The sequence below is a fragment of the Paramisgurnus dabryanus genome, chromosome 23 (genome assembly GCF_030506205.2).
Source record: "Paramisgurnus dabryanus chromosome 23, PD_genome_1.1, whole genome shotgun sequence".
NCBI lineage: Eukaryota > Metazoa > Chordata > Actinopteri > Cypriniformes > Cobitidae > Paramisgurnus > Paramisgurnus dabryanus.
In genome coordinates, this window is record NC_133359.1 from 10,484,042 (window position 1) to 10,509,508 (window position 25,467).

A 25,467-nucleotide genomic window follows, 5' to 3' on the forward strand; every position below is an offset into this window, starting at 1 on the left:
ACACAAATACATGTGTGGATATTACTTTTGTGTTGTTTTTTTAAATATGTCTCTGAACATACCCATCCATCCTAGTCCAAAGGTGATGCTTATCTAAACTCTGTCACCTCTCAGAATGTTTAACACTTTGTTACAAACTGAAATTTAACACCTGAATCACCTAAAAAATATTTTTTCCTGTCATGAAACATAACGCCTCTGAATGGTATTGGATGTTCAATCATTGGATGTTCAAGAATTTAAATACTTTAAAGGAAAACACCACAGTTTTTCAATATTTTACCATGTTCTTCCCTCAACTTAGACGAATTAATACATACCTATCTTTTTTCAATGCGTGCACTTAATCTTTGTACAGCGCAATGTAAATGTGTTAGCATTTAGCCTAGCACCATTCATTCCTTGGGATCCAAACAGGGATGAATTTTGAAGCCACCAAACACTTTTTATTTAAAGACTGTTACATGAGTAGTTGCACAAGTAAGTATGGTGGCACAAAATAAAACGTGCCGTTTTTTAAGGGGATAAAACATGAGAACTATTGCATGGCAGAAGAGCACTTAGTTTGCAGCACTTTGACCTCGGGCGTATAAATTGACCCCCTTGGTATAAATTGAAAAACTGTGGTGTTTTCTTTTAACGTTTTAAATAAATATATATATATAAAAAATATCTGGTGTCTAGCACAAACTACCTAGTGCAGACAACGTGTTGCACATACATACATGTTAATTAAAGTCCATTGAAAGCCTACATGCATTTAAACGGATAGTTCACCCAAAACACAAACTTTGTCATAACCATCATTTCATTTGAAGCACCCATGTTTTTCATTGTTCTTTAGAACCCAGAGATTTGTTTTAAAGTGTTGTTTTGGGTTTTCTGGTTACTATGGGATTGGACCCCATCTACTCCCATAGTAACCAGAAAACCTTTAAAGCTTCAAAATGACCCAAAGTTTTAAATAACTGAACTCCACCCGACTTTTGCTCCTCGACATTGCTGTTGTATTAGCTGTTACACATTATTTTCAAAAATAAATTTCCTAAAACTGCCTAAACATCAGTTCTGACAGTTTAGTTTTTACCCTTTAGTATGCATTTAGGACACATAAAATATGCACAAGTGTGCTCACCATCCACTCTCACAGTAACTTACCTAGAAACCCAAAACAACACATTTAAAAAAACGTTTGGGTTCTGAAGAAAATACATTGGGAATCAAACGACATTTTAAGGGTAAGTAAAAAATAACTATCATTTTATTGCTTAAAGAGCACCTATTATGGGATACACTTTTTTAAACATCCTTTTGTGTGTAAGTGTGCATTAGTACATGCTACGATATTCAAAAAGTACATACCTCAAAGAAAACGATGACGCGAGTTATCGTCTCTAACGTTCGAGGACTACAAAAAACACTCGGATTGTAGGCAACAGTTTACTTCCTGGGATTAGTGACGTAGATAAGACCAACATTATCATAGTTCAGCCCTCTCTGCTTTGCTTGGGTACGCCCTCAAAGACGGAGGTGGGGTGGGGAGCGCCGAGTCAGAAGAGAGCTAAAATGGCGGAGGTTGGGAGTCCCTGCTATGACTCTGTTTGCAAACTCTTGTTTCATTGTTTAAGCGATTAAATCTCTCGAGTAGACGCTGTCTCTTTAGATGCGAGGGCAAAATAGCACTTTATGGACTTCCACAGAGGACATCATGTTTAATACGGTTCCGGAAAAATCCAGTCAGAAGTTGTTCACGGAGTTTTCACAATAACTGCTTCTCATGAACCGAAGCTGGATTTGCGCGACGTCTCCTCTTGAAAGTTGGATTACTGTGCACTTCTGGATCACAGACTGTAAGTATTCATGTTTATTATTTGCCTTTTACTGTACATTACGTAACCGGTAACCGGAGATTAACATAATGTGCGTGTAGAGCTAAGCTTGCAAGCTAATTGTTTTGTGTTGTAATACTGTATTTCATAAACAACGTACCATATTTACACACGTGTATGTTGAATTATGCAGGCTAGACATGTTTACAAACTTGCTAAGTTGCTAAGATAAATACAAATACAAATGCCAGCTAAACTGTTACCGGTAAAATTTGTTCTCATGATCAAACTCAAGAAACTCTATACAGATGATTTGTTTAAAGTTATATGTATTTTACTGTTGTATTTACTTGAAGCTTTCTTAGATTTTGAAACGAAGTAAACACGTAATGTGTGTTGCTAATGTTGGGCCATGTAATATGTAATACATTTACGTTTTAATGAATAGTCTAACGATTTATAGTCGTTGTACTCTATTCTTATAATATTTCTTTTTGACTGAATACATGTTTGTTTTATTTGTCTATATCCTAGATTCGCAGCTGTACACATCCTTCTACACTGTATGCAAACATGCAACATCATTACACACAGTACAAGGAGTCAGACTGGCATATGAGGAGCAAAGGTGTTTAACACATATTATGTATTTACCTAGTGAAACCACTACCAGTCTTAAATGTATAACTGATGATGACAAAGTTTTTTTTCTCTGCATAATAATAGGAACCCAGGCAGTAGCATCGTTTCACAATGTTTCCATCATCAGTGGATGCCTTTGCCGTCCGTAGCCTGAGATTTCAGATTTGCAGCAAAACATTTTTGATTTTCTCATTTATTGGAATGCTGTGCAGGTATTTAAGTATTTTAGTAACTGTGTTAAATAAAGTAGTATTTACTTTTACAATAAATTAATTGCTTGTTTATATTTTACAGGTATTTGTACCTTGCAGCCATCCATTACAATGTCACCAAGCCGTAACAAAAGCAGGAGAGGGAAAGTACAAGGCTATGTTCCCAAAACACACAAGTGACATACCGTAAGCAGTAATGTTTTATTTCAAATACATTCATAATTAAAAACTTAATGTATGAAGCAGGGAAATAAATGATCAAAACAAAAGATTTATTGACTGCAATATTTCTACAGTTATGTGGATGATGTGATCAGGCTTGTGTTTGATGAGGTATTTGAAGATAAGCTGAAGGAAACCCCGATTCCAATGGACCTGGCATCACAGTTTGAGAGACCTTCAAAGGAGGACGTGATTGCATGCCATCTTCAGTGCAGGGGTCGTCGAAAGCCAAAATTGTGACCGATCTGATCAGGAAGCTCCAAGCGTATCTGGAGAACAACACACGACAGGATGATAACCTTATAGTGTCGTCTTAAATAGCACCAGCTGACAAAGCTTTGCTGTGCCATTTATCTGAATAGATAGCTGTAAGAAATGAATTGAACAATTTTGAAACAAGAGCACAATATGGTTACTAAAGTATGTTTATTTGTATATTGTTTAACATTTAAATATATATTTGTAATAAATAAAAAAAATTTGGACTGACTATTATATTTTCTTTAAAGTTGCATCTTTTGTTCTTTTGGGTACTGTTACTATAATGATACTTTAGTGTTATTGGTTTAAAAATGTAATAAAACTTACTGTAGTCCTGCACCTCAAAGGCTTATAGTCGGTACAATAAATGTTCTGTGTGTAGGGATTTAGACAATTTGTGCAAAACCTGGATGATGAATCACGCAGGTAAGACGCCCTGGAACATGTTGCATTCTCCTTAAAACCTAATAAGTAAAAACATAGCACTTATAAGTAAGCAGTCTTTCATAAAAAAGTTTACCATAGTGAAATAATGTAGAACATTCATTTCAATTAATACTTTCTTTGTGCTACATTTGGTGTTTCCATATAGTTTGCACAGTAATATAGTATGTAACAGTCTTTTATAATAAAGTTTACTATAGTAAAATAATGTTAATAAGTGAAATAGTTTTATAATCATTTCAACAAATACTTTCTATGTGCTACATTTGGTGTTTCCATATAGTTTGCACAGTAATATAGTATGTAAGCGGTCTTTTATAATAAAGTTTACTATAGTAAAATAATGTTAATAAGTGAAATAGTTTTATAATCATTTCAAATAAAACCTTCTATGTGCTACATTTGGTGTTTCCATATAGTTTGCAAAGTAATGTAGTAAGTTATAATTACCTTTTGGATGTCTTTGCAACACATTTTCGTCTTCGTTTAGCATTCTGGCAGAGCTAAGGACACCTAAAAAAGTTAAATCCAATCGCGTTCATTGACGGAGATCATTTATATCGTAACGGCCGTCTGAACTCTCTGGATCGAGCTTGAAGTGGTAAGGCAGTACAGACACCATCGTTTATAGAGAAATATAGCGCTTGTTTACGTTGCCTGTGACTCTCAGTCAGAACCGGAAAATCCACGCGTAGTCAGGGGCGTAACCTTTCAAACACACGCCGAACCCAGTTGACCAATAACAGTTGAGTAGTCATCTGACCAATCCGAATACACTAGACATTTTGGGAGGCGGAGACAGGAACTAAATCGAGCGTTTTCCAGACATGCAGAAATCGGTGAGGTATGTAAGCAATTTATAAGACTCACAGTGCATTAGTTCAAGTTTTAATAACATGTATGTACTATGGGATATTACAATAACGTGCTAACGTGCTAATTTATTAGCATAATTGGTGCTCTTTAATGCTTTCACCCCGGGGTAGGAACTGTTTTACTGGTCATTGTAACAACCCGGACGGGTTTCACAGAACAAGTCTCAGATTGTTCACAAATGAACAAGGCTTTGAAGAATGAAATAAATAGTCTTTCGCGTCAAAATAACATGTAAGTACCTATGAAGGCACCATTGGCAAAACGATCAGTGATAGATAAACCTGATTAAATGCGTTAAACACGGATATTTTCTAGGAAGTTTGCAAATGTCAAACGCTTTGCACTTGCTGTGTATTTTATTATGATCGCGCAGTAGACTCTTTTTGCTAATATCTTATATGTGAAATTACACTTTTTTAAGCTAAATATAAGAAAAATGAACGTGATATTTATTATTGGCTTATTAAACACGCCTCAAGATGGCAGCAAAATCCTTTAAAGTGGTCATTTGTTTTGACGATACAAGTATCGCGAGAGCGAAGCACAGCTCTCGATTCGCTCTCGCGGTATTTTGATCTCATACGCTACTCGTCCTGCGCAAAGTGAACACACCTATTATTTGTGTCTTGTTTAGATTAGTTGTGAACTTTTGATGACGGATAAAAGACAGCGAGCGAGGGTCCAGGGCTCGTGGGCTAAACCTCCTGCCAGACCAACACGCCCTACTGGTAAATGCCATGGTTATTTAAATGAACCCCCTTGCCTAATATTAACGTGGACTTCTTTACCAAAGTAATATGCAACTCAAATAAAAAGTGCTCGAATCCTAAATGATTCTGTTAAGAGATTGTGTTTAATGCTGATGTTTTAGCTCAAGGTGTCCAGTTGGCAGCAGGTTCATGGAAGTCTGGACCACAATTATTTGAATTCCATAAGCCAGTTAATGTAAGAGCAATTCTGTAGCACCAAACTTTACATGTAGTTTGCAAAGGGTTATGGTCTAATGTCAATTGTCCTTTGTTTATGCCAGAACGTCAGAGAGATACCTGCAGAGAGGACGATCGAGTGAGTGACCAAATCCAGAGATTTGTTAAACATATAAACCTTTTGATTTACACACATTTTATATCTACTGTGTTGTTTTTCTTTATTTTTTCAGAAAGGCCGGCGACTATGAGATTAGTCAGGGTCCTACTGGAGTGTCACGGTAAGAATAATGCCACGTTACATTTTTTTTTCTGTTCCTTATAGGATAAAAATTCCATGGCAAAGGCTGTCACTAACAAAATTATATTGGTGGGCCTCTGGGTCCATGAGTAGCTAGGACCTCAGTGGGATGGTCATAGGACAAAGTTCCCTGTTTTCCAGCCCTGGCCAACAGCATAAAGCCAATGTTGCTATAGACGGCAAATAAGAAATGACGTCACATATTTCCCATATTTCAGTAACATTTCTCTGTGTTTCTTTCCAGGCTGCGACTGATCCCAGGGTTCCTACAGCAAGAGGAAGCAGACTGGATGTTTAGCAAGTTGTTCGCTGAACTGCCCTGGTCTCAAAAGACCAATTATAGACTGATGGGTGAGTGACAGATTAAGTTATGTAATGATGGAAAAGATGGGTATTTTGATCAAATGAAATCATCAAAATCGAAAATATTTCATTACAATTTCAAAGTTTCCCACTGCCTATTTTTGAAGGCCTTAGCATGAAATTGATTCAAAAATAAATATTTTTCCCGGTAAGCTGCCTTTGTACAACATGCATCAATTTCTGTAGTTAGCAAGGTATGTACATTTAAATATAGTTGATTTTGATGACATTTAAATGTGTTTTACACTTAAGGTGAAGCATATGAGGAACCCAGACTCACCTGCTGGTTTGGAGAGCTGCCGTATATGTATTCACGCTCCACTATGAACGCCAACCCTGAGGTATATCTTTATTACCAATTGATGTGAAATTTTAATCGATGCATTCAAAGTTAATCCCACTACACATGTGTCTTATTTTGTAGTGGCATCCAGTTCTCGCTACACTGCGTCTGGCCATTGAGCAGAAGAGCGGCCATACCTTTAACTCATTACTGTGCAATCTGTACCGGGATGGTAAAGACAGTATTGGTTGGCATAGTGACAATGAGCCTTCGTTGGGACCCCAGCCCATCATCGCGTCTCTGAGTCTGGGAGACACAAGAGTGTTCAGCCTCCGTAAACAGCCACCTCCTGTAAGTCTGCAGATTTGTAGTGTATATAACTTACTCTCACAGCTATGCTAGTCTTTATGAAAGGAGTAAAGGTGTTGCAAATCTAGCAGGTTATATTTTTGACCATTCTTTGGTTCTTAGTGATTGATTAATCAGCTACAGAACCTTTAAAACTCTTAGTATTTAAAACTATGGTGTTCCTATAGCTCAACTAGTGGAGCCTCAAAGGTAATGGGTTCAATCCCAGGAAACACACTTACTGAAAATGCATACTTAGTTTAAATGCACTGTAAGTTGCTTTAGATAAAAGCGTCTGCCAAATTCATGAATGTAAATGTATGTCATCTCAGTTATGCTTGGTCAATATCTGCATAAATGTTTTAGCAGCAGTAATAGCACTTAACTAAAAGTAGTAGCTTAGATGAAAGATGTGTTTATTTAATCTTTTGGGATATCTTGTTATGCCTATTGGTTCCAGGAGGATAATGGCGACTACAGCTATGTAGAGCGAATACGAATCCCGCTGGCTCATGGGACACTCTTGCTAATGGAAGGCTGTACACAGGCAGACTGGCAGGTACAGAGCTGTTAAATCACTTAAGAATGTTGTGCCAGTGACTGTGAATGCTGACATAATTGGCATATTAATTTATATATAGAATATATACAAATATAAATAAATATGTACACAAGTATATATAAAAAAGTAAATTTTTTGCATAATATATGTGTGGGTATGGTGTTTAATTATTATGTATAGACCGTTTCAGCGGTAACAACATAAACAAGCCGCTGTCGCGGTCCGCACGTAACTTCCGGTAAACTCTGCTAATAATAAATAACAACAAATTCTTTAAACATAGTTTATTTATATAACAAGCAAACAAAACAACACATAGATTACCTAGGAAACCAAAACATTTGTTATTTTCGACGAGGCATTTGTTCAAGAGATCAGTTTAGCAACTAGTCAGACCATTAAAAAAACGAAACCGGAAGTAAGGTTCGGATCCAGACGTGTATCACGTGCGTCCGATGAAACCATCTATATGAAAACACACACACACACACACACATACATACATATATACATTTTTGAAGAAAAGATATATAAAAACTTTTTAATTTATATAAAATATAAACAAATATATATATATATATATATATATATATATATATATATATATATATATATATATATATATATATATATATATATATATATATATATATATATATATATATATATATATATATATATATATATATATATATATATACACACATGTAAATGTTTTTTAAATACATACATAAATGTGTTTATATATATATTGAAGAAAAGATATATAAAAACTTTTTAATTTATATAAAATATAAACAAATATATATATATATATATATATACACACACACACATATATATATGTGATTCTCTTTAAAATGAATCTGGATTCAAACATTGGTAAAACATTTTGGATAGCATAAGTACACAAGTGAATAAAATATCAAAAAAAAAAAAAATGCTGCGCTAGTAGTTTTTAGATATTTAAATGCAAAAATCTTACATATTGAGCCGGTTTCCCGGACAGGGCTTATCCTGGTCTCAGGCTAAAAAGCATGTTTGAGCTGCCTTAATTTAAAATATCTTAAAATATCTTAACACATATCAGTGCCATTGTTTTGTCTAAAGTATTGGGTTTTTTTTGTAAGGTATGTTTGTAAAAACTACTTGAATATCCTAATATAACTAAGGCCTAATCCTGGCTTAACTTAAACCACAGACAATAATGAAGAAAATGATATATTTTTGAAACGCAATAGGTTAAAATATGGATGTGTTGCTGGATTTATGTAATGCATGCATAACAATTTATGTTTAACATTTCGCAAAAACTTTCAGATTTCTATAGAATGCCTATTGGTAGGCGAAAGCATTATCAAAACTGATCAAATATTCAACAAAAACACAAAATTGTGGCACATGTCAAACAGGTTCCCTTGATGAATACTTATATGTTAATGCAGTTGAATTATTCACCAGTATTTTGGCTAGTGGAGTGCTAAAAATGACTTTGTTTGCAAAATGTTTATCCAATTCTCAAACTTTAACTGAATACAGAATTTTAAGATCTTTACTGCTGGCAAGAGTATTTGTTTAGTCTAATGTAAATTGTTATGGACTTGCGGCTTAACTATTTTCTGAATGTTGTTGATACAGGCAAAACAGATATGCAGTGTGGAATACAGTGTTCCTTGGTTACATTACAGCTACAGTATGTTCTGGATGTTCTGAATGTTATAACATTTGGTAGAGATAAACTTGAAACTTATCATCAAAACTTTTGAGTGCTTAAGAAGATGCCGAAGTTTACTTTGAAATAATATACAAAGACCTTTGTAGATTACTTCATAAAGTTTTTTTCTCTACGAGTGGAGCTTTGATATCCTGCTTAGTGGGAGACTGCTGAGATTCACATAGGATAGCTTAGCTTAGGGTTTTGTAAATGAAGAGTTTTCAGAAATCTCGTTTTTTGGTTGTGCATTCCAATTAATATCAATTCAACTGCAGTTGGTTTGTTTTGATTTAAACCTTCATAACTTAAAAAATACAGCTAAGTAGCACCATAAAACACGTTTGTGCATACATTTAAAGTAAATTTTAGTATAAAAGTTTTTGTTGAATCATGATTTGTTCATTAAAATGACCGATAAGTGAATGAGACCCATTGTCCGGTCCTAAGAAACCATACATCAATGGAAAGCTTATTTATTCAGCTTTCAGGTGATGTACAAATCTCAATTTCAAAAAATGTATTCATGACTTTTGTGTTCCAGGTTCACATATTAATTTACTAAATGTGCAATAGTTGAAGTGTGCAATACTATATATACTTTTCTATATACAATATATTTAATAACACACAGCAGACGACTCCCGGCCGGATTTGCACTGCAAGTCGGCAGGTCCAGAAGGGATCCGGTGGGGATCTGGCCCGGACTCGAGTCGTTTAAAACAATGCAACATTGTAAACAAGCTCTTTATATATAAATGTCACTTGATTTGATTAAACACGATGCACTCCAGGCTTGACGACTCTGTTTGTTTGGATGAGGAGATTGGAAACACTTGGTTAAATACTGTGTTCTCATTTTAATGTTAAAACCTGCTGGAGGTTATTTTTGTCCCGGTAAAGACTCGACTTTAGATCTTAACTCAAAGGCTAAACCGCAGGCCTCTGGTTAGACACAAAGAACAGAGAAAGGTCAGTGGCATTTTATGGCGACACCCGAAAACTGCTAAGGAAAGGTCACTCGCAAATTGTGCCAAAAATCTTTTAGAGGATCTTATTAAGTGGATGTAACTCACACTGATCTGTCAGAAAACAAACAACTAGGCCCACGTGTTAGGCGGTCAGCAGCTGGCTTTAAAAAGTGTGCAAAATATTTATCTGCTCTGAGGGATGCTGCACGACAAAAGTATGTGTCAGCATTTGTCGTATGTATGTATATATCAGCCAGCTAAATTACAGTAACATGCTTTTGAATCGCTACATAAACAAACTATGTTCGGTTGCGATAAAACATGACAGCTGCATTTTATCTATGTTTGCTTTTGTGTAAATTATTTTGTGGGCAGTGGGCAATTGACTTCACCGTGAAAGCTTTATTATTTGACATTGGTTAAATTAAAATCCAAAGCTAAATGAATATACACAGTAAATGACGATAACAGATGTTCCCAGGCAGGATGTGCGTTTGCTCAGGCTGAAACTTGTCAGCCTGAGGAGTGAATTCAGAAGTTTTGCATTACTCCCTTTTAAAAAAGTGACTTTGACAACATTGTTCATGTTTTTTTAAATAGCACCAGGTGGCAAAGGAATACCATGATCGGGGGCCTCGGATGAACCTTACTTTCCGGACCATATTCCCAGAGTCGGAGCACGCCAGGAACACCAAGCGGTAGAAGAGATGAGAGTTAGAGACAGCAGGTTTGGAGAGATGGTCAATTAGAGATGTTAAATGCACATTATCTGTTTAATGTTAAGTTTATTTATTTTTAATAATTGAATGTGCAAATTTTTTTTTTCGTATTAAGACCCAAAGCAATTAATAATATATGTATGCCTGTATTTTTATTTACATAAATGGGAATTTTTGCACAAGCAATTGTCCACAATATGGTTTTGTGTTCTAAGTAAAAGTAGGTATTACTTGTTTGCAGTGTTCATGTTATATACGTCAAACAAAACTTTATGAGGGCCGAGTGGCTCGTTATTTCGGTTACAGCGCCCCAAAGTCTATCTTTACAGGTAAATCAAAGTTCAGAATATAATGTATTCGGAAATTGTTGATTTTTAGATTTTTTCTGAATAAATCTGAACAACAAACATGTGTTTATTTTTGTTTCCGTAAAATAATAGTTGCAATAAAAAAGCTTTGTTTTATTAATATGTGCTTGCAACATCTAAATTGTCTTTTTTATTATTATGTTTTGGGGGGCCATTTTGTCTTTTTTTAAAATAGACAATGTAAGGGAGAGGACAGGAAGGTACAGGGAAAATAGCGGGGTACGTGATCGGCAAAACACCACAAGCTGGGAATCGAACTCAGGTTGCCGAAAGTGCGCTCACAACAGCATCTAAATTTTAAAACAAAGTCAAATCTTGCGGTTATTCAGTTCATTTTATTACAATAGTAAACAAGCAATTCACATTTATATTATGCATTTGGCAGACACTTTAATCTAAAGTGTTTTACAGTGCATTCATGTGCATTCCCTTGAGATCGAACCCATGCCGTTTACGTTGCTAACACAATGCACAGTTTAGTTTGCCCCTGGCACCTTTTATTTGGCTTCATAATTCTTAATAGATTACATTTAATTGCATTTCGAAGGACTGCCAGCTTTTTTTAAGATATAGTGTGTTTAGTGTGCCCATGGTGTGTTTTCATTGGCTAAACTATACACTTGACTGCCAGCATTTATCAGCTGTGATTATTCACGGTCGAGTCCTTGTGCGTTTGGTTAAGGTCTGAATGGCTGTCTTTGTGTCAACAAGCGTCACTGCCAACCTCAGCAAAGAGTTCCCGAAGGACTATTTTAACTTTCTGCATGATTTTCAAGGTGATTGGTCGAAATCGTCATATATATTTAATATCTATTTCTCCCTATATAGCCTATCTGTCTGTCATATCTATTCCTCCCATTCAGTGCCTGACAGTAGAAAAGTCAGATATGGAGAAAGATTCAGACTTCCAGAAAACATCCCTAAATATGGGAAGCTCCGGAACGCTGTCTGGGAAACAGCCCTTTGGCAGCAATTCTCAAGGGCAGATTTTAGCCAGAGAGCTTTATCAAAATGTTTAGATACTGCCTACGGTAAATCTTGCACTCTTGCCTGAGATTTCCAGTGATTTGTTGCAGCACTTTAATTTGACTTACTTGGTTTTCCATTATGCCCTGCTGGCAATCCAGTGCCTTTCAGAGCTTTCCCATAAAAACTGACCTGCACATGGAAATAGTGTTTTTCTTTTGGAATGTCAGAGATCCTTGCTGTGTAATGGGATCACTGATCGTTATTTTTCCACCACAATTAACTTTGTAATGTCTCTCTCTCTTTTTTCTACACATGCATTGCTGAGTTAGGCTGAGAGAGGGGTCCCTTTTGTAGTAGTTGACTGCATATAATGTTATACATGCAACAGCTGTGTCATTGAGTTCTTACGTCCTTAGTGAGATAATACATTTTATACCCATCTTTTTCTTAAATTGAGATTGCACTCCAATAACCTCATGGCAATCCATGCTAAAAATATTTCCCAGGTGCACTATGGGTAGTCACGTGACACCCGTGTTCCTAGACTCTGCCAATAGCCCTTCAATAGTCCTTTGTTTGCAAGACCACTGAGATTTGTTGTCAACACCTGTCTACGTGTGGTGGAAAGAGTCTGCTTACATGTTGCGTCAGAATCATGGAAACCATGCCTCAATACAATGCCAATACGTCAAGTTGGATGTGGAACTTTGTTTTAAGTATGTTACAGATTAAAAGTTTTACATTGTAACTACTTGTTCAGCCAACGTTTTCACTTTTTTGGTTGACCTGTGCATGACTCTTATTGAGACACGTTCTCACACACTCCTAATTCCTGGGTCACGGGTGTAGACACACAAAGCTAAAGGCAACATGCTCGGTGTCAGCACAAATTCATTAGAAGTGTGTCTGTTAAAGTCCAGGCCTCTGCTCTTTTCATTCCCATCGATAGTATGAGCCTGATCTCTGCATGTCTTAGAGGAAAACTCCTCCTTTTCCCAGCAGAAAGCGAAAACAACATCTTCAACAGGGTACATTGCGCTCTGCACTGAGATTTAGACTCTTGACTATTGACAAATCCCAAATGGCATTTTTGCATCCGTGGGAAAGATGCTGCTTAAATGTTATTATTTAATATTTTGTTGCATGTTATTAATACGAAGCATATACTCGTTAAGTTCTGTTTATTTAGTTTTATATTTTGTATTGTTTATAAATGAGATAATAATATTAATCGGATGTTCTCTGCACGCCTAATAGTGGCCTCAGGCCATTCAGAAATAATAGTTTGTTGGCAGAATCAGCTAACCGCAATGTCAATTTTTCAGCAAAGTCCTCTACGTGCACAGTATGAAACTCGGCACGTGTATGTATGTCAAGTTTTTTACCCAGTTAAAGGAGGTTTACCAAATATAATAGTATATTGGCTGAATTTTTTTGCTTTATTTAGAAAGGACACGAAGAGTGACTGGAGATTTTTGCATGTACTTAGAGGGTTTTGTAGTGAAAGACATTCAAATTTGTTAAATACAAATAAGATGACTAAAGTGACATTTGTAAAAATAAGGCATTTTAACTCTTTCCCCGCCATTGACAAGTTAACTTGTGTGAAAATTTGCTTCGATAAAAATATATACATACGAAAGAATACACCCTCTGCTTAAAAAAAAACAGTTAACTCGTCAATTAAGAAAAAACACTTCCCTGCCAATGACGAGTATTTCCGGCTTTCCACAAAACCGCTATTTTCCACCAGGTGGCGCTCTTCTGCAACTTATAAAACCGGGAAGTATTGCCCTAAGGCAGGGGTTCCCAAACTTTTTTTCCTGCGCACCCCCTTCTATGTCCCAACCGGGTTGGCGCACCCCCAATCCCCATTTTAAAAAAAATCCAAAAAAGCTTTATTTTCTCACCATAAATACTCATGTTTAATCATGCGCAAATAGCCAAGGGCCGGTTGCACTAGCCGGACGTTAAGAAGTTGGGTGTAATAGTCCTACTTCGGGCTTAGCTACGTCCAACATTGTGAAAAATATTTACGCCTATTGCACCATCTGAAACTACGCTCAGCGTAGATGATGCGCGCCCCCGTGTATGCGTTTAACCACCGTGATATTTAGACGCCATTCGAGTTTACTATGGTAAAAAACGTACACTTACTGCCGTCAGCTAATAGATGACATATGAGAGTTTCCTCATGTTTACCAGTGCGTCACGTGCAGACCCATCAAACACATTAACGAAAGCCTTTACTGTTCGCACAAAAGGTGTATAATAGTTTGCAGATTCATTATAACAGCTCAAGTTTCAAACAAAATTAAATGAAAGCTTTTAATAAGTTCTCTACAGTAAGTATTTATGTATTTTATTATATAATTCATTGGCGGTCTCTTTACCATGCATGAAAACACATTGCTCGCGTATCCTGTGCCCATGTCTCGTCACATTTCATTATTTCTATTTTTGCCATAAAAAAGTCTCTCTCTCTTGGTCCCTCTCCTCCTTCGTGACTAACAACTTTATCATAAGACGATCCACATGACAGTTTCCCTGATTTCAGTCAGTTAAGCATATTTATAATATATGAATGAAACGAGTTGGCACGCATATAGCGGCTGCAGTGCATAACAGAAGAGCAGTGCGTAGAAAAAGACAGCAGCTGTCTTCTACGTTTCTATCAAAAACTAATAAATTATAGTTTTTTATTTAAAATAAAAGCGATTACAAAGGAAATGTTTACTGTTCATTTTTTTATTTATTTATTGTATGGAAAAATCCCACTTAAAGAAACAGACCGCCATTTCATTTTTCCTCTCGCGCACCCCCTGGTGGCAGCTCGCGTACCCCTGGGGGTGCGCGTACCACACTTTGGGAATCCCTGCCCTAAGGCAAACAGCTTTAAGTCCGTGTATGTTTTGAGGATCTCTCTATCAAAGGTCCTTCACAAAAATGTAATTATCTATATTAAAATTGGGTGTTTTTGAAGAAACCTATCCATATTTGAGAGGTGATAAAAAGAGAACTAATGAAGGTAGGATGAAATGATTTTTTTTTTTTAAAGCAGAGGGTCTATTCTTTCATTTGATATATTGTATGTCTATTTATTTAACAAAAAAATGTTCAAGGAGGCATTAAACGCCAGAAACTTTTTTTCAAACGCTGGTGGGGAAAGAGTTAAGTATTGACTATTAACCCTATCATTGCCATTAAAGTGAAGTTGAGCCTGATAAAAACGTCAGGGTTTTACATCTGAACTCCTCATTTGTTTACCTCTATTGTTATAACTAATTTCAAGTATCTTGAAATTAGATTTAATTTGGGATATATCTTGAAGCCAACTTGTAAATGCTGACATATTAAGGTTAGGTATAAAATAAATAACTGGTGCCAGTAATATGAGAAACTTATGTTTATGTGCTATCCATGACAGGAGGGAATGTTTTGGTTCGTGATGATGAAGTCAGGATGTTGCTAATTTTAGACATCATGGGGTGCAAGAGTTGCCCATGCTGTGTTTTTGCTACATGTATATGTTGTAACTGTTAGGCCAAGCCTAAGGAAAATGAAGCATCCTGAACATTTTTACTTCATCTAAAAAAAACGTGAGTAATGTTAAGAGCCACTATACCAGCACAGAACTCACAATTATTGTTCTTAAACACATTTCAAACATTCCCTCCATCTGCCATTGGTCAAAAAAATCCAGACTTGCTCAATTGGTTGACATGGCAATATTGCTTCTGTTTCTGAAACATCATTTATGTTTCACCATTTTGGTTAACGTTAACTTCACTCCTTTCCCCCTGTTTATTTCTTCTAGCTCAATTGGTAGAGCAATGTAAGTGTAAATATTTACAAGGGAATAGAAGGGAGGTCTAGAAATCATGTTTACTGTTAAGTTTGCCCAGGATCACCCAGCTGTGTTTTGGTCTGGAGTTAAAGGAACACACCGACTTTTTGGGACTTACCGTAAGCTTATTTTCCCTATCCCCCAGAGTTAGATAAGTTCATTCATAACCTTTTCATTTCTGTGCATGCCACAACTCTGTCTGACGCACCCACCGCTAGCCTAGCCTAGCACAAAGACTGGAAGTAAATGGCTCCAGCTAGCATTCTTCTCTCAATAAGTAACAAAATAACCTAACATTTTCCTATTTATATGTTGTGATTTGTATAGTCACAGCGTGTACAAATAACAAGGTCATATGAGACACAGCCATCTTTTAACCGTATACATATTGGGAACTATATTCTCAGGAGGCAAAGCATTGCTACTTGGGCGGAGTGATTTGCTCGCAGCACCCGAGAAACCCCGTGGTGAGGAGCAGAGACTTCCTTTAAATAGGAAAATGTTGGCGTTATATTGTCACTTATTGGGAGCAGTATGCTAGCTGGAGCCATTTACTTCCAGTCTTTGTGCTAAGCTAGGCTAGCGGTGGGTGCATTAGACAGAGTTACGGGAAATGAAAAAGGTATGGATGGACTTATCTAACTCTGGGGGATACAGTAAATAAGCTAGCTGGGTTATTTTTGACCCATAATGGGTAAATATTGGACAGAACACGTGCTGGGTTAAAAATTGACTCAATGCTGGGTTATTTTAACCCAACTGCTGGGTTATTATACCCCATGGTTGCATAACAACAACCCAACATTGGGTAATTTTTAACCCAGCACGTGTTCTGTTCAATATTTACTCATTATGGGTCAAAAATAACCCAGCCATTTTTAGCGTGTAATGTCTTACTGTATATTACTATTAACACACATAGACCCATGTGTTACTCTGTTGTTGGGGTCTGATATTATTCCATTGTTAAAAACATTTATCAAAAAGGAAATTACGTAACGTGACACCTGAACATGTGTGGTACGTGCAATCTTACCCTGCTTACCCTCAAGTACATGCATTCTGTTTTACACCGCTCAGTCCTGTAATAAGCCATTAATCAAATTGACAATGAGTTCCTGCGACACATGCTGTTTTACGTCTGTCCTTGACATCATCACATGATGTCGCCTGATTGCCGATACCCTTTAAGTTGGCGAGTGAACGTTGTACGTCTCCAAGTGTCTGGCCCACTTCTCCCAAAATAGATAAAATGTTACTTAAAGTAGACTGTACGGTAACCCCTCTGCGTTTGAAATATGGGAGGCACGAACGAGGGAGTGTGGTCGATGTTATGGTTTCCTGTTTTGGTCCTAAGGGGTCAATAAGGGTCTGTGACAGAACGGGAACCACCATGGTGTCGCAAAGTTGAGATGTTCACTCACTGCGCCTAAAATTGACTGACATGGGCTTTTGGAAGGTGAATCTAGTCAATGACAAATTTGAATGATATAGAAAGTGAGAGAGTGATGAAACCTGCGTTAGTTAGAAATGAGCTCATGCTCGTGGCAATGTGATATGTGATTCATGCTGTGTAGATGTTGCTGAGCTGACTACATCTCTAGTAAAGGAAAAAATAGTATTTGTGACGCTGTGAAGTCATTTTGTCATAAAAAACATTCTGTAAAAATATAACCCTGATATCTTTAATATAATATTTAATATAATATAGGTCATGTCAAAATATTGAAATTAAAGTGAAATTAATGATAAAAATCAAACTTTGATGCTCCTAATATCATAAATATTAAACTTCAGACCGGATTTCAAAGGGTGACATGTATTATATGTAGCAGAGGGTCTGTAAGTTTGAGAGCATTAGGGGAAAATGCATAATTTTTTTTTTGAAATTCTACTACCAGAATAACATTTTAGTGACTGATATTTTCATGAACTTCAAAGTTTCTTAATATTTGATATGTCTACAGTTTGCTTTAATAACGTCATGCACTTGAGCTGGCATGCATGCCACATGTTTGTGCAACATCTTATGATTCACGTCATCCCAGCATGATGTACAAAAGTTCACAGGCATATTTTTAGTTCCTTGTTGGAAATGTGAACTGATGTAACATTTAAATATTACTTTATTGTATAACATCTTTTCCAAAATCCTTATTTCCAGGTTTAAATAGATTTTCAATTTGCACTGCAAAAAATGACTTTCTTACTTAGTATTTTTGTCTTGTTTTGAGTAAAAATATCAAAAAATTCTTAAATTACGATGCATTTTCTTGATTATCAAAATGACCCAAAAAAGAAGTCTATTTAGTTTTTAAAAAATATAAAAATGTAAGCGAATTTGTGCTTAAAACAAGCAAAAAAATTCTGCCAATGGAATAAGAAAATTTTTCTTGAAATAAGTTTTTATAGAAAAAGTAAACTTATTTCAAGAAAATGTTTCTTATTCCATTGGCAGATTTGTTTGTTTTAGGCACTTATTTACTTTGTTTACATTTTTTGTCTAAAAACTTGCTCATCAAGGTCTTAGACATCACACTGCAAAACATTATTTTCCAAAAAAATTAATTTCTTGATATTTTTGTCTTGTTTTCAGTAAAAATATCTACAAATTCTTAAATTAAGATGTATTTTCTTGATGAGCAAAACGACCCAGGAAAATAAGTCTATTTTTTAGACCAAAAATATCAAATTTAAGTGATTTTGTGCGTAAAACAAGCAGCAAAAAAATCTGCCAATGGTGTAAGCAAAAAAATCTTGAACATTTTTCTTAAACACTAAATGTAAAAAAATTAAAGAAAAATTTGCTTATCCCATTGGCAGATTTTTTTGCTTGTTGTATGAACAAAGTCACTTAAATTTGATATTTTAGGTCTAAAAACTAGACTTATTTTCTTGGGTCGTTTTGCTCATCAAGAAAATACATCTTAATTTAAGAATTTGTAGACAGTATTTTTGTCTTGTTTTCAGTAAAAATCTCTACAAATTCTTAAATTAAGATGTATTTTCTTGATGAGCAAAACGACCCAAGAAAATAAGTCTAGTTTTTAGACCAAATATATCAAATTTAAGTGATTTTGTGCTTAAAACATGCAGCAAAAAAATCTGCCAATGGGGCAAGCTAAAAAAATCTTGAAAATGTTTCTTAAACACTTAATTCAAGAAAAATTCAATTTGCTTATAGACTTATTTTCTTGGGTCGTTTTGCTTATCAAGAAATCTTAATTTAAGAATTTTTAGATATTTTTACTGAAAACAAGACAAAAATATATTCTTGAAAATCATTTTTTGTAGTGTATACTTGATTCAAGTGTGCCTGTCTTTTAAGTCTTAGATGATCCATTCAGACAACATTTTGTTTATCTAATGCGTATAACCTCTCACTCCCTATTTCGTTTCCTGCCCATATGTTTATTTCTCCCCTGTATTTTCCCTCTGTTATAACTTCACGTAACTCTCTTTCCCAACTCCCTCCCTGGCTGGGATTTATTTCCAGGATCTGATTCGGAGGGACTGGTATGGCAGCCTGTGGGTGGGAGGAGCCAGTGCAGAGTGGGGAGATGTTGGGGGGAGTGAGCGCTTTAAAAGCCTGAGCTGGTTCATCTCTGTCAGTGGCACACACAGAAACAGCAGCAATACGACGAGACAGCAGAAACAGCTCTGCGGTGACCTGGAGACACGCTGAAGACATCTCTGAGAACTTGATCTTCTGGAGCATTGTTCTCTGTCTAATAAAGACAAAAAGGAACGCTCTTAAAACATAAAGAGCAAGAAATCTACTTTAAGATCTTCTTCACATAGAAAACTGGAGAATTGCAAGGTTCTCCCATCAGAGACATCTCAAAAGACAAACGCAGAGACCCCGCCATCCAGATCCATGGCTGCACGCCCTATGGAGACGGTGGGTTTTGCCATGCTACCCGCACACATCTTGGCATCTGCCATGGAGGAGTTTCCCCAGCAGCTGCCTGTACCCAAGTGTATGGCGAGGGGCCGAAACCGCCCAAGGCGGCCCCGGGATGCCCGATTCAAGACCCAACCGGTGACCTTTTCCGAAATCGCAGAAGTGGAGGAGGAAGGAGCTTCGCCTATGGAGGAGGAGAGGGCGAGACGATCGTTCCTGCAGTCGCTGGAGAGCCTGAGGAGAAGCACACAGACTTTGCATCATTCGGGATCCACACAGAGCTGCCGCACCGCGTCTGCACAGGCAAGTCTGGACTCCAGTGACTCGGACTCGGCGCAGTGAAGGATGGAGGAAATGTTTTCCACACATAACTTCTTTTGAAATTCCTGATTTACATCTGTTAGCCTAGTTGTGATATGCATACAATGCGAATTTAATGTCAAGTTACACTGGCATACTGATTGTTTAAGCTCCTCTGCAAGAGCAAAGTTTTGAAGATTTCAGAAGCCAAATTCTTACGCAAATTCCTGTTTTTCTGCACAAGACAAGTGAGGTTTGGAAAGAAGAGGTATTTTATGCCGAATTCCATTTTAACAGACTGATGTTTTTCATATCCCATGTGCCTGTTTAAAGATTGTACGGTCGAATGGGTTCTCCACTGCTGGGCAGGATGTAGGCTGTTGCGGTTTGATTTAGTTTATCTGTAAGCTGATGGACACTCGAAAGAGGTACTGTATTTTTACAAGAATAATCGGGCAAGATTTCAATTCCTGATGTTGTGCAAGTTTGCCAAATTTGTGAACTTGCAAATGAACTCAACGAGGAGCAAATTATTTTTCTTTTTTAAATGTATCTTATATTTATTCACAGATTATTTTGTTATAACATAGCCTATGATTTTAGAAAATTGTTACGTTGACACTGTGGACTTGTATTAAGTCACTATTACTGTACTTGAGTGGAGAAATATAAGCCTTATAGTTCGATTTGACCATCTTTGTTTCATACTTTCTTTCATAGATATGCAAATAAACTTTATAATGTTGGATTTGTCATTGATTTTTGTCTTTTAATGTGTTCAATCAATCTGTAAAGTACATTAAAAATGCTAAGTTATTTTCCACCCAACCCATGATTTGGGTTGTAATTTAACCTGTTGTTTCAACCCCAAATGATGGGGCTCTTTTAATCCATTGTTAAGTCAAATATAAAAATTTCTTGGGTTAAATTAACCCAACAGTTGGGGTTATCCCTTTTTAACTCAATGCTGGGTTGAAAATAACCCAAAATAATTACATTCCGTATTTTCTGGACTATAAGTCGCATCAGTCAAAAAGAGGAAAAAACATATATCACACTGGACTATACGTTGCGTTTATTTAGAAAATTATTTCACAAAATCCAAGCCGAAGAACAGACTTTTAATCTGGAAAGGCAAGTTATTCAACTAAACAATGGCACACAAAACAGCATGCTAAATAGGTGTCCGTACATGTTAAAGTAACACAAACAGTTATTTACACGATACACAATATAGCATACAGAACGCACCTGGGAGGCTTAATAGGCTAAGTTAACACGAAAAGCCAAATCAAGTTCAAAAAGGTCATTCCGCATCACTGAATCCATTGGATTACATAAATACAGGAGCAGCATTGAGCGGACTCTCGCGGCTGTAGACTGTAATGGTTTCTCTTGGTTCATATGAAATAATTTTGACGTATAAGTCGCACCTGAACCTAAGTTACAGGACCCGCCAAACTATGAAAAAAGTGCGACTTACGGCGCATTCACATGGGGCGTAAGCGTTGACGCTTCCCATTCACTTTTAATGGGTGACGTCAAGCCTTGGCGAACTGAATTGTGGATCCGTCGGTGCCGTGTTAGTGCCGTTGCTCGCGGCAGAAGTTGAACATTTCTCAACGTTTCAAGCTGCAACGCACGCATCAGCCAATCATATCGCCTTATGCAAATAACCTAGGCAGAGCCAGCCAATTACGTTTATGGAAGACCGGAGCTTGTGTTGCGGCCACAGTGATTGGCTGTTGGCCACGCTTCAGACAAGCCTTCCGTTAAGCGTTAACGCTGACGGACCGTGTGAATGTACCGTTATAGTCCGGAAAATACGGTAATAATACCAATCCTGTAAAGGAAGGTGGGGCTTTAAAATAAAATTGTATGAGTTTCTTAATTCCGTTGAACACAAAGAAGATATTTTGTTAAATGATTGTAAGCACATAGCACACTTTCATATAGTAGGAAGTCAACCATGACTTCCATAGTAGAATAAACAAATAGTATGGAAGTCAATGGGTACTATTAACTGTATACTCACCATTATTTTGTGTTCAACAGAATAAAGAAACTCATACAGGTTTAAAACAAAGGGTGAGTAAATGATGACAGAATTAAATTTTTGGACAAACTATCCTTTAACTTTGTTCAATTGTTTCATACTTTCTTTATACTTAAAATTGTCCTATTGACAAATGTATGAGTTGATCAGCCATCTAGTTCAAAGACAATACCTTAAAAGATTTTGTGCATTGAATAAGAAGAATATGTGGTTGGCCAGTGAAATATAATATTTTGAATGTTTTGGGAAAATTAACTTTGTTCTATCTTGTAATAAGACCCTGTAAGCTCAACAAACTGTTAGAAAAGAATTGTCAAAATATGTACCCCAGCTGTCTGAGGCTGTACAAAGTACACCTTTGCACCAAAAGAGTTTATTTTAGTACCTCAGAGACACATATTAGTACGACAGTGTTGCATATTGGTACCACATGTATACATATCTGTATCTACATATTAGAACCTTTTAAAAGGTTACTGCCCCAGTGATAGCTTGAGTCCATTTTTTGGCCATTATCTGACAGTGTAGGTAGATCATTGCATTACAAGTGCAAGGTCCTGGGTTCGATTTCCATCAAAACACAAACTGATAAAATAAATCTCAGATGCACTTTGGATAAAAGCGTCTCCAAATGTGTAAATGTAATGTTAATGTAAGGACCATTGGGCAACGTCGGTCCTGGAGTGCCAATGTCCTTCAGACTCTTTAGACCTTGATTAACTATTCCAGGTGTGCTTGATAAGAGCTGGAGCTAAACTCTGCTGGACATCGGCACTCCCTACGTTGGGCACTCCTGGTCCTTGAGGGCCACTGTCCTGCAAAGTTTAGCTCCAACATTAATCAAACACATCTGAATTTCATTTCTAAATCATGCTGAAGCCTTTGTGATTTTCAGGTGTGTTTGATTAGGGTTGGAGCTAAACTTTGCAGGACAGTGGCCCTCCAGGACCAGGATTGCCCACCCCTGGTTTAGACCCTTCTTAGTCTTTTAATGACACACTGTAGTTTGTTGGTTCAGAAAAATGTTCATTTATAATCTTATATGAAAGTGTTTGTTTACACAGCGCTGTATTCACAGCACAAACACAACTTTTTTCAGCCCCTATCGGGACTCTACTCAACATCAGATTTGTTTCTGCCAGTACAGGCATCTGTCTTGCCTTCTGATCCAGTTACATTATCGGAAACATGGATCTCTGTCCTACTAGTAATTCTGCTGTGTTGTGAAAGACTATACACCACAGTGTTTGTGTGTTAGGGATAACCGTTTGTACCACTCAGTCCGTTTTATAACCACGGGGAAGCCTTGCATCTTTGTAATTTCTGACTATGTGTAGACAACATAATTTCTCCTTCAGCTAGATATAAATGACACGAGCTATGTCTCAGATCAGTCCGGCTGTTTACTGTCGAGCGTTGTGCACAAGATAATCACAGTCCGGGGATATTAATATGACAATCTTTGTGTTGTTTATTTTCATAACATCTCCGAGGTTATTTTTCTTTCAGAGAAATTATGCTTGTTCATCTCTTCTGTCTGCAACAAAGTGCCTCGGCAACCTACTTTGAATAGGGTTGCCATGGTGATGGTTAGGTCAGGGAAATATGATGTTTTGAGAGCGTTGAGAAAACAAACTTCATGTTCTTCACCAGACTGTCACGTCTCCAACTCCTCCCATCCCTTTTTTGAATACACTTTGTTCGTATTTCAGTATTTTTATATTCACATATTGGCCTACAGCTTCATCTCATTAAAGCAAAAAACGCAACTTTATAGATATTTATCCTTATTTATTCTTTTCAGACCTTATTGGTGCTTTTCAACTATACACATTCAAAAATAAAAGGTATAAAAATGGTCCCAAGCCGTCACTGGGGTAGTACCCTATAATATTTAGGTACAGTTATGTATATATTTGATACCTTTGATGTACTAATATGCAATATTTGGTACTAATATGGACCTCTGAGGTACTAATATAGCCTCTTAAGATGCAAAGGTGTAGTTTTTGACAGTGTATAAGACTAAACCATACATGTTGCATAGAAATCCTCTAATCTCTGAATATGGGTGTACTGGGTACTGGGTCTTTGATTAAAAACATCATGTTCCCAGCAGGCATTTGGAACGGCCCAATCGCTTTTTGTTACGCAACACATTTCTCTTTATCTGGTATTTTTTGCTACAAAAAGATTAAATTAAAATATTTCTGAAAAGGGCTTGTGTTAAGAAGACCATCATGGTATAGTGTTTCCAAGTCGGTAAAATTAACAAAATGAATGGATTGTGTACATGATACTGCAATGGATTTGGCAGTGTGTCCTTTTGTGTATATGATCGCCAATAAAGTTTCTACTGTTTACTTAAAACTAACTCTATTATACAAATTTTTGTTTATTTCGCCATTGAGCTAGTGAGTATAATGTAAGCACGTGGGCTTGGAACGTGACTAAGTCATTGGACAAAAACAGTGACTCATGTTTACAAGTCTGTGTTTATTTAGTGGCAATTTAGGCTGAAGGAAGAACACGTTCTCAGAAAAAGTGGGATTTGTACGTTTTCACTTTATCTTCATAACATGGCAAGATAATTTTAGGAACATTTAAAAGATGTGGTCTTTTGTAGCAACCATATTTACATAACAAAAGGTAAACGTGGCATCATTAAAATGAATACGGGAAACACAAAGATGTTATTTTAATGCCATTTTCAATTCTCATTCACTTTACTGTTGGCTCTGCATCACTAACCCGAGAATCTTGCTAGTTCAGTCTCGTCTGTGTGCTGTCTGAAAAGCTGAATCATGACCTACATTCTCCTTTGCTTTAAAAACAGATTTTAGGTCATAACCAAAAGGCACGTAACTGGAATCTTCCCTTTCTCCCCATCTATCTCCTTTTGGTCTGGATATTCCGGAATATGCTGCTTATGAGTAACCTACTTCCATTCTCATTTCTTCACTTCATTGATGAGGGCAGTGTCCAAAAGATGGCATGCGGCAAATTATTTATATATATGTCAGGAGAAATAAAAAAATCAATACAGTAAATGTGATATATTGTCTCACGCTCTTTTAATTTATTGAATAAAACACTACTTTAAACCTGTATAACATCTTCACTGTAACACAAATAGGTGAATTTGTAAAGAATATCAAGGCTTTTCTTGTTCACATAGTGAATGATTGTCAAGCAATAAATATGTTTTTACAATTTTGGAGTTTGATCCTTCCAGAATTCTTAAATTTTCATTCAATTGAAAAAAGAAAATATGCTAAAATTATATTAGGGTGAATTAATAATCACACATTTTTGGCCGATATTAGCCTACTTTTAATGTCTGTATGGATTCT

General features: G+C 36.4%; 2 protein-coding genes and 2 long non-coding RNA genes across 7 annotated transcripts; 3 read left to right on the forward strand and 1 right to left on the reverse strand.

Moving 5' to 3' along the window:
• The first annotated feature begins 1,349 nt into the window (after positions 1–1,349).
• On the forward strand, positions 1,350–3,120 carry LOC135781835 (uncharacterized). Its single transcript, XR_010545272.2, has 5 exons — positions 1,350–1,850; positions 2,364–2,457; positions 2,556–2,683; positions 2,766–2,869; positions 2,980–3,120. It is a non-coding gene; the product is annotated as an uncharacterized lncRNA (long non-coding RNA).
• LOC135781836 (uncharacterized) lies at positions 2,871–4,570 on the reverse strand. 2 transcript variants are annotated; one of them, XR_010545273.2, is made up of 3 exons: positions 4,061–4,570; positions 3,494–3,630; positions 2,871–3,174 (listed from the first exon to the last, which is right to left on the reverse strand). It is a non-coding gene; the product is annotated as an uncharacterized lncRNA (long non-coding RNA). The 2 variants fall into 2 exon arrangements; XR_010545274.2 differs by having other exon boundaries at positions 2,871–3,271.
• Positions 4,571–4,616: 46 nt separating this feature from the next.
• Positions 4,617–25,236, forward strand: alkbh3 (alkB homolog 3, alpha-ketoglutarate dependent dioxygenase). 3 transcript variants are annotated; one of them, XM_065291973.2, is made up of 11 exons: positions 4,617–4,717; positions 5,121–5,214; positions 5,358–5,431; positions 5,517–5,551; positions 5,646–5,693; positions 5,958–6,064; positions 6,329–6,417; positions 6,501–6,710; positions 7,168–7,266; positions 10,552–10,678; positions 24,951–25,236. In XM_065291973.2, the coding sequence occupies exons 2-10, from the start codon at positions 5,139–5,141 to the stop codon at positions 10,651–10,653; spliced, it is 840 nt and encodes a 279-aa protein (XP_065148045.1). In that variant the 5' UTR covers positions 4,617–4,717; positions 5,121–5,138; the 3' UTR covers positions 10,654–10,678; positions 24,951–25,236. The 3 variants fall into 3 exon arrangements, with proteins under 3 accessions (XP_065148045.1, XP_065148044.1, XP_065148043.1); XM_065291972.1 differs by lacking the exon at positions 24,951–25,236 and adding an exon at positions 19,351–19,475; XM_065291971.1 differs by lacking the exon at positions 24,951–25,236 and having other exon boundaries at positions 10,552–11,140.
• Positions 19,466–20,804, forward strand: c23h11orf96 (chromosome 23 C11orf96 homolog). Its single transcript, XM_065291974.2, has one exon. The coding sequence runs from the start codon at positions 19,732–19,734 to the stop codon at positions 20,098–20,100; it is 369 nt and encodes a 122-aa protein (XP_065148046.1). The 5' UTR covers positions 19,466–19,731; the 3' UTR covers positions 20,101–20,804.
• Positions 25,237–25,467: the final 231 nt, after the last annotated feature.